We start from the raw sequence: 16,616 nt of genomic DNA, 5'->3' as shown, positions 1-16,616 counted from the left end.
AACAAAAAAAAAAACAAGCAAAAATTTTCAGGAGGCAGTATGAAACGATGGAAAGAAAACTTAACTCTTGAGTCATGAACAGGGTTCAAATCCCACCTCAGGGGCTGATCCCTTTCTCTCCCTACCTTTACCATTCAATTTGGAGTCAGTCTAGTCATTTAACCTCTACAAGCCTCAATTTCAGCTTTAAAGTAAGAGGGTGGCAAGGCCTCAAAGGCTTCTTTCAGTTCTAAAACTATTCTGACATTTCAATCTAAGCAGATATGCCATTCCCGGTCAATATTCTGTTGTTTGGTTTATGATAAGGGCCCTTATCCAAACTTTTTTGGGTGGAGAGTAGGGCAATGTGAACTTAACTAAGAGGAAATATAAAGTCCTCTTTGCAAGTCCAGGAAGTGGCATAATGGAGCAGAAATTCAGAATTGGGGAATTCCTTAATTTCATTTCATTAACTGCTCTATTCGAAGTCATATATCTATAACTATAGGAGACCTAAGTGAAATGACTTACCCAAGGTCTCACACATACTAAGTATAAGCATAAGTATATAAATATAAGCATAGTCAAGATTTGAATCAAGGTCATCTGGCTCCAGTTCCAATGTGCTTATCACTGTGTTGTACTGCCCTTCTAATTTCTTCTGGTTTAAATAAGAGCATTCCATTCTGTGTTCCATGAATGGAATCATAGGCACAAATGCTGGCTCGGGTTCTCTGGGGTCTTTTAAAATGAAGTTGAGCTTTAGATATTGCTATAAATTGATTCTTTTGTTACTTGAAACTTGCGTGCCAATCCTATTTCTGAATTCGGTACTTTTCTATCTTCCATTTTCACTTGTCTTTAGTGGTGAATTTCTTACCAGCCATAATAAAGGCTCCTGTCTGAAAGCAAATACTATAGTTGTTACCATCCATCCATGGAACTATTATTACATTTGTAATCAAAGGAGCAACATAAAAATGGTAGAGAGTTTATTATAATTCTTATAGTTTCTTCCATCTTCATCCTTATTATCCAAAAATTAATTATTCTATTAAAAATTGCAGACAACCAATAATTCCCTCGCACCAACAAATACCATGAATTGTTAGCAACAAATACATTTTATTTATATTTTCCTGATATTTACGTCAGTAACATTTTATTGCTTGGTCAAGGAGACATGCAATAGATTTCAAAAAAGTTGAAGTCCTCTAAAGTCACCAAAACATTTAAAAACCACACTTAAGATTTCACTGTTGTAAGAAATTACTAGTAGAAATAGGCACCTACTTAGCAATTTATGGTCTTAGAACTAAATTGAGTGGGCCATTTGGAAATTAAATATCTTGCCCTGCCTCACACATGTCAAAAGTAAAATCTGAACCATAGCCTTCCTGCTTCCAAGACCAACTCTCTCTATACTACTTTATGCTGCCTTTCATTAAGAACATCTATCATATCGTTGTCAAGAAATTCCTTTCAGTGCAATTGGTTGCTTAAAGAAGGACATTTTATCTAGTACAAGAGCACTGTTAGGTCTTCTTGTACTTTGCTCTGGTACAACAAAACACAGAGTATTGTGTTTAGTTCTGGACTTTACAATCTAAGAAAATATTAATAAATTGGTTTTCCAAAAAAAGGTGACTAGGATTCTGAAAGTGCCTTGAATTCATGTCAGATGAGAATTGATGGAAGGAACAATATTTAGTTGGAAAATAAAAATCTTAGGGACAAGAGAGCTACCTTAAAGTATTTGAAGGGCTAGCACTCTCTTTTAATACCGCCCCCCATCCAATCATTTGGCAAGTCCTGTCATTTCGATCTCTACAACATCTCTCAAATATGCCCCTTCTCTTTTGTGACACTACCACCACCCTTATTCAGGCTATTACCATCTCACACCTGGCATAGTGAAATAGCTTATTGGTTGGGTCTCCTTGCTTGAAGTCTTTCCCCACTTCAAATGATCTTCTTTAAGCATAAGTCTGACCATGTCACCCCTCCTGACCACTCAACAAATTCCAGCTGCCTCCAGAATCAAATATAAAACCCTCTGCTTGGTTTTCAAATCCTTTCATAATTAGGGCCCTTCCATCCTTTCCAGTTTCTAACTTCTTTCACTGCTCCCCTCCTGTCCCATGTACTCTACTATCTTACTGTGCCTTCTTGCTGTTCTTCCCATTAGACACTCCATCTCCTGCTCCAACCATTTTTACTTGCTGCCTGCCATGACTGATATTCTCTCCCATCTCATCTCTTTTAAAATTCTCTGGCTTCCTTCAAGTCTCACATAAATCTCATCTTTGGGAAGAAGCTTTTCCTGATTCTCCTTAATGTTTGTACCTTTCCTCTTTTGATTATCTCCAATTTATCTTGTATATATATTGTCTTTGTACATATATATATATATATATATATATATATATATATATATATATATATTGCTTTTTTCTCCCTTTTAGACTGTGAGTTCCTTGGGAACGGAGACTGTCTTTTGCCTTCTTTTGAATCTTTGGTACTTAGCACAGTGCCTGAATCATATTTGGATACTTACTAAATGCTTGTTGACTAACTGAAGATGGATTAGACTTGTTTCTGTAACCTCAGCGGAATTTGCAGAGAGGACAATTTAGGCTTCCTAGGAAAGAGAGCTGTTCCAAAATGGAAAGAGTTGGTTTAGGAAGTAGTAATTTCCTTCCCAAAGGAGGTCTTTAAGCTATGTTTCAAAGACTGATTCTCAGGCATTTTGGGAGAAGATTTTTATTCCAGTATTGATTGTACTAGATGACCTCTGAACCCTTTCCAATTTGGAATATTTTGTGATTCTGTAAAACTCATGAAAAAAAGACTCAAAAGCAAAACCCTAAACTTTCATTCTTCTTGACCCCCCAGTCTCATCACAGACTCTTTGGGCTTTAAAATATATATATTGTCTCTTTTAATCATAAATGTTGAATATATGAAACTTACTAACTAACATACTATCACATTTGCAATCTTATTTTAAAGTTAAAGAAATAATGCATAGAATAACTAAAGATGAAAATGAATATTACCTTTTAAAAATTCGCTTACAAACTTATATAATGATTTTTTCTATTCATTCACATGTCTTAAGAGATAATATCAGTAGAATAAACTTGACTGTTTCTTCTTCACCTGCTTCTTCTTTACCTCTTTCCCATTCATTCTCTATATCCTCCAGCTAACAGAAATATGAGTATTAAATGGTTTCTTTGAGTACTGAAGTCTAAAAGGCAAAATCCATTTGTTAAAAGGTCATATTGGCTTCCATTAGTATATTCCTTGTCCCAAAGGACTAAAAACAACCAAAGGAGAATAGAGCTCATTTTCTTTAAAACAATATTAGCAGGCACAGAAAGAAACAGAGAATGAAAGCTGATAAAAAGCCAATAAAAAACCAAGAGCCTTATAATTGTAATGTTTCTTCTTGTGAATTTCTCCTTCATGATTCAGGAGTTGATATTCGGAGCTAATTTGGGGTGCCTTATATTTCTTCTTCAATTTCTCGAACCTCGGAGGCAACTACTTTCCCATCTACTACCTCTTGCACAATTGTCTTGATTTTCCTGGTTCTGGCTGGATCTAAAGACAAAATGGTAGTTTAAAAAATAGATGAGTTGTTTTAAAGTGTGAAACTAAAATATGAGAGATTTTTTTTCCAGTTAGGCATCTAAAATAAGGTATTAGCAGGGGTAATCTATAAAATTTAACCTGTTAGACTGTTTTTATGTGCTATTTAAAAATAGGACCTTATGACCTTATGCCCAAGTAGACAAGAACCTATGAATGCTTTGATGTATTTCAATAATAAATTAAATTCAAGAAACTTTTATCAAGTACCTACCACGTATCAGGTTATGGGTACAAAGACAAAGATGAGACATTGATTTGAGAGAGCAAGCATACAGAAAAAAGAGAGATGTGGGCTAGGTCTTCCTGCTTCTAAGACCTTGTGCAACTTATTTTAAATGGTGATTTAGATAAAGGTATTGATCAAATTTTTATATTTTATAAATTTAGAAGGATTAGCCAATTCTGAATGACAAAGTCAGGACCTAAAAAACCTTGATAGACTTCAAAATTGAGCTGAATCTAATAAAATGAAATGTAATCAGAATGAATATAAAGTTTTATATTTGGTTTTAGGAACTTAGCTTTGCATATACAAAACAAAGGAAACATGGCTAGATAACAGTTAATCTATAAAATATATGGAAGTTCTAATGGACTGCAAGCTCATCATGGATCAGTGTTATGATATGGAGGCCAAAAAAGCTAGTTTGGGAGTACGTTGTATTCTGCCCTGGTCTGACCATATTTCTCTATATCTATGTGACTTTTTTGTGAGTCCTAGACCTCCTATGGGGTCCATAGTGGAATCTGTGGATCCCTTCTCAGAATAATGTTTCTAAGAGTATAAAATAAAATAGGTAGGATTACAAAGGCAACTAATTCTATGGATCTGCAGTTATTGAAATATTCAAAATTCCAAATTCATGCTCCCCCAACCCCCTTAAATCTATAGCCAGATTCCTACTGTGGAGCTCAAGTTAAGAACTCCTAATCCAGACTGCTTTACTCATTTCTAGGTTCTGTATTTAGAAAGGACATTGATAATCTGGCATATGTCCACAAGGGGGGCAACCTAGATGATATGAAGGGATAAAGCCCATGCCATACAAGAAATGATTGATGAAACTAGGTTGCTTAGCCTTGAGAAGACAAAGTGGAGTGGAGAGTGGGAAGGGGTGGGGTAGAAGGAAGATGATAGCTATTTTCAAGTACTCAATAGACTGTCAAGTAAAAGAAAGGTTAAACTTGTTCTGTTGGTTTCCAGAAAGTAGGACTAGGAATGATCACTAGAAATTGGAAAGAGGCAAGTTTAAGCTTGATGCCAGGCAAAACTTCTTAACATTTAGAGAAATCCAAAAGTGGAATGGACTGCCTTGAGAAAAGATGGATTCTCTTTCACTGGAGGCTTCTGGGAAAGCTTGGATGGCCACTTCTTGGGTATGCTAGGATGGAGATTCTTTTTATGGGTGTGGTTTTGACTACATGGCCCCGGAGGTATTTCCCAATTCAGTGAGGGAAAATCTTACCAAGAATGCAGCCCCGGAACTGAATTTTTAAGAGAAACAAGGAAACATAAGAGGTAAAGATGAGGAGAAAGTCTGCACTGAGAATGAGGAATAGTTAGGAATTTCCTCCTTTCTCATTGATGGCACCTTCTATACCAGTGAAAAAGAAATCTGTTAATTCAAAAATGAATATTAATTGAAATATTCAGCTTGGCTATTAAGACAGCAAGATTTTTGCCAGGCCAAAGGCTATCATATGCTATGAACTAATTAACTTATTGCATAGGAGTAGTACGTATTTTTTTTCTGGATTCTATATTAAGAAGAAATGTACTTTGATCCAGCCATACCATTGTTGGGTTTGTACCCCAAAGAGATCATAGATAAACAGACTTGTACAAAACTATTTATAGCCGGGCTTTTTGTGGTGGCAAAAAACTGGAAAATGAGGGGATGCCCTCCAACTGGGGAATGACTGAACAAAATATGGTATATGCTGGTGATGGAATACTATTGTGCTCAAACGAATAATAAACTGGAGGAATTCCATGTGAACTGGAAAGACCTCCAGGAATTGATGCAGAGCGAAAGGAGCAGAGCCAGAAGGACATTGTACACAGAGACCAATACACTGTGGTAAAATCGAATGTAATGGACTTTTGTACTAGCAGCAATGCAATGACCCAGGACAATTCTGAGGGATTTATGGAAAAGAATGCTACCCACATTCAGAGGAAGAATTTCAGGAGTGGAAACACAGAAGAAAAGCAACTGTTTGAACACATGGGTTGAGGCGGACATGATTGGGGATGTAGACTCGAAACTACCACACCAATGCAACTATCAACAATTTGGAAATAGGTCTTGATCAAGGACCCATGTTAAAACCAGTGGAAATGTGCACCAGCTATGGTGGGGGGAGGAGAGGTTGGGGGGTGAAGGGGAAAATAAGAGCATGAATCATGTAACCGTGTTAACTTTTCTAAAAAATAAATATTAAAAAAAAGAAGAAATGTAGCCATGACCTAGTGATTCCAAATGGGTATCTATAGCTTGGTATTTGATATTCTGAGACTTTGAAATAGTAGCTCAGGGAATTTACCCACCTTTGGAAGAATCAATTGACTGAGCTTGAGAATTGGACTCTGGCAGGTTTAAACTTTCAACAGCACCATTCCTGCATAGAAAAGAAGAACAATAATATTGCCATTTCATATTTTCTAGAATCAGGTCTTGTGAATCTTGAGAAAACTGGGTTTTAATCCTGCCTCTGAAACCTGCTATCCCTGTGAGTATGAGTCAATCATGCAACCTCTCTGAGCCTTAAAGTTCTACTTTAATAAAATGGATGTGTATATCATCCATAATGACTTTTTAATGGGTTTGCTGTCACAATCAAAAGAAATATAAACAAAACAGTTCATAATATTTAAAGTGCTATATAATTAGAGGAGACAGAAAATTATATCAAAGACACAGTTATTGTTGATTTTGTGATGTAGTTCTGCAATGTCAAGACCCTATGTTTTTCTCTTTACCAGTATAGGCAGCTGGGTGGCACAATGGATAGAATGTCAGACCTGGAATAAGGAAAACCCGAGTTCATATTTGGCCTCAGCTACTTACTAGCTGTGTGACCCTGGGCAAGTCACTTACCCTCCCTTGGTCTCAGTTTCCTCATCTGTAAAATAATGACAATAATAGCATCTGCATCCCAGAGTTGTTGTGAAGATCAGATGAAATAATAATGGTAGAGTGCTGTGCTAAGCTTAAAGCACTATATAAATATTAACTAGTAATAAATGTTTGGGGTACAACTGGGTGACTCAGTGGATTGAGAGCCAGGCCTAGAGATGGGAGGTCCTAGGTTCAAATGTGGCCTCAGATGCTTCCCAGCTGTGTGACTCTGGGCAAGTCACTTAACCCCCCATGCCTAGCCCTTACAGCTCTTCTGCTTTGGAATCAATGCACAGTATTGATTCTAATATGGAAGGTAAGAGTTTAAAAAAATGTTTGGTGACTGACTGACTGATGTAGGTCATACAAGCCATGCCCAAATAACAGTTTTCCATGTCAGACTATGATTTCTTTCATATATTCTGGCAGAAAGCTTAATGACCATACTAGTGAACCAATATATTAAAACTGCATTTTCCATTTCATATTTCATATTTACCCTTCAAGTTCTCCTTCCAACAGCTGTCGGTAGGTTTCAATCTCCATCTCCAGCCTGGTCTTGATATTTAGGAGTTGTTCATACTCTGCATTCTGACGCTCCATGTCACATCTCATCTGGGAAAGCTGGGCCTCCAAGCTGCCAATTTGGAACTGTATCTGGGATAGCTGATTGCAGTAGCCACTTTCTGTTTCTGCTAGGGTGTCTTCAAAGGACTTTCTCTGCATATCAGTGAATAATGAAACTAATTCAGTGACCAGCAGGAGAAAAGAAGCTTTAGGGTAGAGGAATAACCTGATACATATGTAAGGTTCTCATGCTTTTGCTTTTACTCCTACATTAGGATAGCACAGAGAAATCTTATAATTAAGAGCTAGAAGCCAAGTTTAATATTTTCATTTTACAGATGGAGAAACCGAGGCAAAAAAAAAAGTTGAAGTGACTTGCCCAAGTGAGTAGCAGAGATGGGGCTTAAACTCAGATCTTCTGAGTATACCATCAGAGCTCTTTCTTCTACATCCCATTACCCTCTTTGTTAGAAACATGATTAACAAATGCTTTTCCATACCATAGCAAGTTGAGCCTGGAGCTCAATTTCTAAACTCTGGAGTGTGCGCTTCAAGTCCGTTATTTCACTCTTGCTTGTCTGGAGTTGTTCTGTGTTGCTGCTGATTTCCTTCTTTAATTCTCCACTCTGAAATAGAAGAGGAGGTAGCAGATCAGTCTTTGGAAACTTGTAGTTCATATGTCAAAACTGGCATGGTGGGGGCAGCTGGGTAGCTCAGTGGAGTGAGAGTCAGGCCTAGAGACAGGAGGTCCTAGGTTCAAACCCGGCCTCAGCCACTTCCCAGCTGTGTGACCCTGGGCAAGTCACTTGACCCCCATTGCCCACCCTTACCACTCTTCCACCTATGAGACAATACACCAAAGTACAAGGGTTTAAAAAAAATATGCTTTCAAATAAAAATCTTAAAAAAAAAAACTGGCATGGTGCCTTGACTTACTTTCTCAATGAACCAAGCTTCGGCTTCCTTGCGATTCTGCTCGGCAATGGTTTCATACTGCCCTCTCATGTCATTTAGGAGTTTGGTTAAGTTGATTCCTGGAGCAGCATCCATCTCCACACTGACTTGGCCAGGCCCTCCAGCTTGGATGGCTTGAAGTTCCTGGGAATAGCAAGAAAGAAGGATGCTTCGATGGACTTTTTCCAGCTTATTCCATCTGTGGCTTATTTGTACATAGCTGTTTGCATGTTGGCTAGCTCTTCTTTTCTTCTATCTCTTCTATTCCTTGATATTAGGGAATGTCTTTTGCCTCCCCCCCCCCGTAGCCCCAGTACTTAACAGAGTGCTTGGCACATAGTTAAAAAATGTTTATTGACTTGACCAACTGTGTCCCATTTCCTAGCTAGGGGCAGCTGGGTGGCTCGGTGGATTGAGAACAAGGTCTAGAAGATGAAAGGGGCTGGGTTCAAATCTGCCCTCTGACCCTTCCTAGCTCTGTGACCCTGGGCAAATCATTTAACCCTCACTGCCTACCCCTTTCAGCTCTCCTGCTTTGGAACCAATACAGGGTACCATTTCTAAGAAGGAATGTAATGATTTTTGTTTTTATAAAGGATACTTTCCTGGCTAACTTAACTTAGCCTTGTACATCACCATCACTATTTAGATAGTGCTTTAAGCTTATGCATGCTCTGATTCATAGGACAGCAGAAGTGTTATTTACTTCCACCTGAAACTTAAGCTCAGAGGCAGACATTGACTTCTTCACAGTCACATAGATAGTAAGGATTGTGGCTTCAGCTTCGACTAAGAGCTGAGGGAGAAATTTTAGGGCAGGGCCTTTTAAAAACACCTGAAGGGATGCCAGGCATACACAACTACTTCAAATAAGGTTGGATCAGCCCTGCTTATCAATATTTCAGTTCAGAAATAAAGCAAAACAACATCAGCCTGATTTCAAAGAAAAGGGCCAAGCTTCTTGTCGGTGTCAACATTAACAAATTCAGGAGAATATACATTTCCTAATCACTGAGTTATAATATTAGCAATGGTCTTCAAAAACTTCATCATTAGCTGCCAAATGGATATGTTGCAGATGATGTAGAAATATGGGAATTCGACTTGGAAGGGACTTTAGCCAAATACCCTCACTTTATGGAGAAGGAAACTACAGAATTTTTCACACTGCAGTGGTGGTGAGATTTGAACCCAGATCTGATTATTCTGGGCAGCTAGGTGGTACAGGGAATAGAGGGATGGACCCGGAGTCAGGAAGACTTGAGGTCAAATCTTGTCTCACTCATCGAACTTATTGGTGATGTGACCATGGATGAGCCACTTAACCCTGTCAGCCTCAATTTCCTCATCTGTCAAATGAGTTAGAGAAGGAAATGATAGTCCATTTCAGGATATTTGCCAAGAAAATCCAAAATGGAGTTTTGAAGAGTAAACATGACTGAAAATGACTGAACAACAACTGTTAACTCTAAGTCCACTTCACTTTCCATTATATTACACTGCCTCCCTGTATCTAGTATAATGAATGAATGAATGAATCAAGTGTTTATCAAGCACTAGCTATGTGCCAAGCACTGTGCTTATAAACTACCTCATTTTACATAGGACTCAATGGAATTATCATGGAGTCGTGGATAAGAGCCATTTGGAACCAGGAAGACCTGGATTCAAATTCTACCCCAGACACTTACTAATGATAATTATGGACACGCCACTTAGTCTTTCTGTGCCTCAGTTTCCTCATCTATAATGAAGGTTCTGGATTTGGTGGCCTCTGAGGTCCTTTTCAGGTCTAAATCTATGATCCTATGAGTTCCAGAGAAGTGATTTGCTCGAAGGTCTTATAACTAATAAGCAATAGAGACAATGTTTGAACCCAAGACTGGTGGCTCCAAATTCAATACCCTTTCCAGTCTCTGAACTGGAATACACAAAGCAGCTTCATAGTTTCAGTAAAAACTGCTACAGTTTCATAGCAGAAACCTTATCAAGCCTCTGAGGTCAGGGAACAAGACAAGCATCATCCACATAATAGAGGTATCTGGTGGCACAGAGGATAGAATGCTGGACCCAGAGAATGGAAGTCCTGAATTCAAATCCAGCATCAAATACTTACTGGCTATGTGACCTTCAACACATGACTTAATCTGTTTGCCTCAATTTTCTCATCTGTAAAATTAGGATAATAATGGTACCTATCTTCCAGGGTAGTTTTGAAGATCAAATAATATAATGTTTTTAAAATAGCACTTAGCACAGTGTTTGCACATAGTAGACATTATATAAATGTTAGCTATTATTATTATAATTATGATATTGGCAGGCAGTCCCATTTTAGGGGATGTATGAAATTATTTCTAAGGCTTTATAATGTTCCTGTTGTTGAGTCATTTTTCAGTGTCCTACTCTTCGGGATCCTGTTTGGTTTTTTTTTGGCAAAGATGCTGCATTGGGGGGGCATCTAGGTAGCACAGTATGGATAGAGAGATAGACTTGGAGATAGGAAGTTCTGCATTTAAATCTGACCTCATATACTCCCTAGCTGTGTGACCTTGGGCAAGTCACTTAACTCCATTAACTAGCCCTTGCCACTCTTCTGTCTTAGAATTGCTACTAAGAAAAACAATAAAAATCCAAAAAGACTAGATTGGTTTCCTATTTCCTTCTCCAGTGCTGAGGCTCTGCTCAGCTTGAAAATTCTACAGGTCCATGTCCATTCTCTTTTTAGAAAAGAATGACAAGACCAGAGCTGCTAAACCTACTTTCTTTATTACTCCATGATCAAGGTGAGAAGTATGAATGGAAGTGCTAGCAGCAGTCAGGCACTCCATTTTTCTGTCTTTATAACAAAATCTATTTCCCCTCCATAGGCAAAATTCACCCTCTCACCCCCAGCCAACTCTACCTCCAAGAAGCCAAAAAGAGAAGCTTCCTTCCTTCCTTCTTCTTCTTACTAACTTAATATGAATGTAACTGGAGTGGATTAGGCTGAGAGGAGCAGGAAGGACAATAGATGCCATCTCACCTCTTCATGATTCTTCTTAAGATAAGCCAGCTCTTCTGTCAGGCCTTCAATTTGCATCTCCAGGTCAGCCCTGGCCAGAGTCAGCTCATCCAGCACCCTACGCAGGCCATTGATGTCAGCTTCAACATTCTGGCGCAGGGCCTGCTCATTTTCGTACCTCAAAAGCAAAGGGCAAGATGTTCCGGGGTGGGTCAGAGGTAAAAGAAACAACCAGGAAACAAAGCCTACCTGAAGAGATCTGGGTTGGGTGGTAATTAGCATGAACATTTTGAATGACTACCATCTCAGGATAGGGAGGCAAGATGGCCCAAGTTACTCTTGGAGAAGGGGAGTCTTAGGTTTAGGTTTTGGCTCAGGGTACTTGCTAGCTTATTAGCTGTGTGACCTTGGGCAAATCACTCAGCCCGGTTTGCCTCAGTTTCCTGATCTATAAAATGGGCTGGGGAAGGAAATCTTCCAATATCTTTGCCAAGAAAACCCAAATGGGTCACGCAGAGTCTGATAGTACTGAAAAAACTCATTAGTCACTTAAATTATCAGTGCTCCTGGGCAACTCTTTAAGTTTCCAAATTACCAGTAGGTTGCTGAGAAGAAATCAGAAGAGGGAGTTTCCACACTGAAAATTCCCTAAGCTGAAAAAAAAAAACCAAAAACAACAACAACAAAAAAAAACCCCAACACCTTTGGGTCAAGTTTCAGTGGAGGAGAAAAGTTACTATTTAATATGATACCATATTTACTGGGTAATCCACCTTTTCTTCCGATTTTCTTGCCCCCATAGATATTTGATTGCTCCACTGGAAGGCAGGGCAAGAAGAAAGGAAACATACCCAGAACACTGGAGTGAACCTCTGGTAGTGTCTGAATGGACACCGAATGGGAGGGCACGAGTGCGCTACCGTCTGCATTGTTGGGATGGATTGCCAACACTACTTACTAGCAAATACATTGCTGAATTGGAATGTGGAAAGTTTTATTCCTTGTAAGTGAAAAAAAAAAGGAAGGAGAAAGAAAGGAAAGAAATGCCATTGTCAGACTTGACAGGCTTGCACTTACTTCATTCTGAAATCATCAGCTGCCAACCGTGCATTGTCAATCTGCAAAATGAGCCGAGCGTTCTCGATTGTGGCTGAAATAATCTGGAAAAGTACAGAAAAAGGATTTCTAAAAGCACCGAGAGACTGGCCCAGACATTCTGCTATAACTGCCAGAACATATGGTAATAAATGATTTCATTTAAAGTTCTGCCAGGTCCTCAATTTGCTTATTTTTTAAAAACTAAAGTTATATGTTAAGAAGTATCTGATGAGTCTTTCTGACTTCAGGCCTGACTCTCTCCCCATTGTGCCCAATGATGATAACGATAATGGGCATTTATATATTGCTCTAAGGTTTGCCAAGTGCTCTAATTCCTTTATTTCATTTGAGCTTCCTAACACTCTTGGCTGGAAGGGAACGTAAACTTCACAAGATCCTAGATAGACAATTGGGAAAGTTTTTAGGCATCAGTTGGTCCAGCCTTGGTTTTTTTTTTTTTTTTTTCTTAATAGAAGAGGAAACAGAAGGGAATTAAATGACTTGCTTAAGATCACTGAAGTACTAAATATTTGAGCCAGGATTAGAATTTAGGTTCTCTGACTCCAAATCCAGTGGTTTCCTCACTTAATCTGGTTAGAAATCCTCTAGTCTCTCTCATATTATTACAGAGGAAACAAAAAACCACAGCAATTCAGTGACATGCTGAATGTCACACAGGAATCAAATCACAGAGATCAAATTCAGTCATTTCTGCTGTCTTTGAATCTAGAGTTGTTTCTATCACATCACAGAGGAAATAATTCATATTAAAAAAAAGTCATATTCAGGATAGCTAGGTAGCATAGTAGATAGACAGTCAGGCCTGGATGTGGGAGGTCCTGGGTTCAAATGTGGCTTCAAATACTTCCTAGCTTTGTGACCCTGGCAAGTCCCTTAACCCCCATTGCCTAGCCCTTACCATTCTTCTGCCATGGAACCAATACTTAGTATTGATTCTAAGACAGAGGCAAGTTTTTAAAAAAAGGAAGACATATGGTAAAATGTAAGTTTCTTGAGGGCAAGGACAATTTTCATTCTTGTCTTTTGTAACCCTAGAGCTTAGCACAGTCCATGGTACATAGTAAATATTTGATAAAGTATTTGTTGAATTAAGTAGATGCTAACAAGGATACAGTGGATAGAGTGCCAGGCCTGGAGTCAAGAAGACTCATCTTCCCGAGTTTAAATAATTCCTCAGATACTAGCTGTGTGACCCTGGGCAAGTCACTTAACCTTGTTTGCTGCAGTTTTCTTTTCTGTAAATTGAGCTGGAGAAGAAAATGTCAAACTGCTCTAGTATATTTGCCAAGAAAATTCCAAATGGGGTCACAAAGAGTCAGTACAACTGATTGACAACAACAAGGAACTTTTAAGTCTTTACAGTTTTGGCAAACATTGCAAATACTATCAAACTTTGTTTAACACTAGTAAAATTTAGGAAAACATTAAAATAAAAGGTGAATTATTAAAGCCTTCAAATGATAAGTCCATATCAGCAGTCAGATTAAAAGTATGTGGGCATCAGATGGCCACTTCTATTACAAATGTTGAAATAACAAGATATATTCTTACCTTATTCCTAAGATCTTCGATTAATGGGTAATATTTTTCATACTCATTTCCGGACACAGAGTCGCCAGTTACACGTGTTTCATACCAGTCTCTAATTTTGTTCTCCAATTCAGTATTTGCTTCCTCAAGAGCCCGGACTTTAGCCAGGTAGGAAGCCAGCCTGTCGTTGAGGTTTTGCATGGTCTCCTTTTCTGATCCCGAAAGAAGGCCTCCATCATTGCTACAGGGGATGCCCATTGAGCCACTGCCCAGTCCTCCTCCATAACTATTTCCTAGCCCACCTCCATAACCACTGCCCAGTCCTACTGCATAACAACTGCCTAGACCTGCTCCATAACCACTGCCCAGTCCTGCTGCATAACCACTGGCCAGTCCTCCTCCAAAGGCATTTCCAGAGCTGCTGCCAAAGCCACTGCTGGAACCAAACATGGATGCAGCACTGAAACTACTCCCAGAACATGCCCCAGAGCCAAAAATGTTTCCACCAAAGCCTCCACTACTGGAGCTGGACAGACGGCTGAGCCGGCGACCCCCCACCCCACTGCGGGAGGAAGTTTGGCGGGAGGCTCCAGAATTGTAGACAGAGAGAGACATGGTATCAATGCAGATAGCTCAGTTGGCAAAATAGAGAAGCAGACAGGCAAAATAGGCCCAGATATTTTGCTTTTATACCCCCAAAAAAGTGACAAAAAAAAGAAGTGGGTGGCATAGTTATCAAGTCCAAGCCTGCATACAACAATAAAATCAAGCCTTTTATTTTTCTTTTGTCAGCTCAGCATCCTCTTACCAAATTAAGTCATATGTATTGGTAGAAATTGTTTATTGGTGCAAAAATAAAGGTGCCCATTAGGTATTTGTTTGACAAAGAAGAGAGATGGGTGGGGTAGAGTTTGCTTGTCAGAAGGAATTCCCTCACCTGGGCAAAGAAAATGTGTTGCTTTGCTAATATCACCCACACCCTATTTTTCATCCATATTTAAAGTTCTTTGCAACCTGGAGTTTTCCTGATATTCATCTTGTTGCATTTTATTCCCCTCTACGTACTTTATGATCTGGTGACACTGGGCTCCTTGCTGTTATTTGCACATCACATTCCATCTACCATCTCCTTGCCTTTGCCTTCATTGTCCCCTGTGCTTGAAATGTTTTGAAACTTAACATATGCCTCACTCAAATGACACTCATCTGCAGGAGACCCGTCCCAGTTTCCCCCCCCTCCCCCCAACTGCTGGTTCCTTTCTCATATTGCCTTCCATCTATTCTCTACATATTTTGTATGTATTGTTGTTGTTAATCCATTTTTCAGTCTTATCTGGCTCTGTGATCATATTTGGGTTTTTCGTGTCAAAGATACTGGAGTGGTTTTCCATTCCCTTACCCAGCTCATTTTACAGATGAGGAATTGAGACAAAGAGGTTTAATGACTTGCCTAAGGTCACACATTCAAGAAGGTGTCGGAGACTGGATTTGAACTCATGAAGATGAGTTCCTGATCCCAAGCCCAGGATTTTATCCACTTCACCACCTACTTGCCCTATATCTTGCATGTAACTGAAATTTTACATTATTTTTTCATTAGAATATGACCTCGTTGAGGGCAAGAACTATTTTTCTTGCCACCATTTTATTTTCAGCATGTAGTACTATTTTAAGTATTAAGTGCAAGTAGCCATTTAATAAACATTTTTGCATGGCTAAATGCCTAGTACACAAAGAGAATGAAGTGAATTATTGAATGTTCTGCAATAACTTAAGTTTGTGTCACGATGAAATGATTAGTCAATTTCAAATCAAGTCAACAAGTATTTATTAAATATTTACTATATGTTAGACACAGTGCTAAGCTATGGAGATAAAAAAGAAAAACCAAAACTTTGTCCCTGTTATCAAGGAGTTGCCAATTGAATCCAAACCTAAAACTCTGTCTTCCTTCCCAAACTGGCCTATCCTTAACTTCCCAGTTTCTGTTCAGTACACACACCATCATCCCAAAAAAGCTCTAAAACCTAAAAGTCAGCTTTGATTTTTCCCTCTCTCCTATGTCTAAGCAATCTCTAAGTCATCAATGATACTTTCATAATGTCTCTCAAACTTGCTCCTCTCTCTTTATTCCTGTAGCTACCACAGTCTCATTTCCTGTATTCTGCAATATAGATAAAACCAGATTGTTGATCCCCAAACTTGGTTTAAAAACGCTGACCTGTCTTAGAATTGATGCTAATTAATCCTCATAGAATCCAGAATGTTAGATCTATGTCCAGGTTCTGTATGGAAATGAGAATTTTCCTCCCCCATTTTAGCTCTGAAAAATTTATTTTTATGTTAAATTATATATGTATAATTAATTATAATAATATAATAACATCCCAAGGCAGAGGATTGGCAGGGGTTAGGCAAATGTAATTGTGACTTGCCCTGGGTCATACCGCTAGGAAGTATCTGAGGCCAAATTTGAACCCAGGTTCTCCTGACTTTGGGCCTGGCCTCGATGCATTTTTAACCAGCACAGTGCATTTCTTGCTAGTAACCTGGTATTATTCACAATAAGAATTAGGTGCTGGGAAAACCCACCCCCTCTCGGGTGATTGTGTACTCCCTCTAGCACTAGGAAGACCTCTGGAGAAATACCTACCAGCTCCATGATTTCCACATGGCTGTAA

At 38.9% G+C, this 16,616-nt stretch overlaps 1 protein-coding gene across 2 annotated transcripts; it reads right to left on the bottom strand.

The window, feature by feature from the left end:
• Positions 1–3,480: 3,480 nt before the first annotated feature.
• KRT12 (keratin 12) lies at positions 3,481–14,550 on the bottom strand. 2 transcript variants are annotated; one of them, XM_044676914.1, is made up of 8 exons: positions 13,957–14,550; positions 12,364–12,446; positions 11,308–11,464; positions 8,265–8,426; positions 7,829–7,954; positions 7,261–7,481; positions 6,191–6,261; positions 3,481–3,588 (listed from the first exon to the last, which is right to left on the bottom strand). In XM_044676914.1, the coding sequence occupies exons 1-8, from the start codon at positions 14,548–14,550 to the stop codon at positions 3,491–3,493; spliced, it is 1,512 nt and encodes a 503-aa protein (XP_044532849.1). In that variant the 3' UTR covers positions 3,481–3,490. The 2 variants fall into 2 exon arrangements, with proteins under 2 accessions (XP_044532849.1, XP_044532851.1); XM_044676916.1 differs by having other exon boundaries at positions 6,245–6,261; positions 13,957–14,208.
• Positions 14,551–16,616: the final 2,066 nt, after the last annotated feature.

Source organism: Gracilinanus agilis, chromosome 4, assembly GCF_016433145.1.
Source record: "Gracilinanus agilis isolate LMUSP501 chromosome 4, AgileGrace, whole genome shotgun sequence".
NCBI classification, from domain to species: domain Eukaryota; kingdom Metazoa; phylum Chordata; class Mammalia; order Didelphimorphia; family Didelphidae; genus Gracilinanus; species Gracilinanus agilis.
Note: the sequence above shows the minus strand (reverse complement) of the source record. Positions and strands in the feature narration are given on the sequence as shown.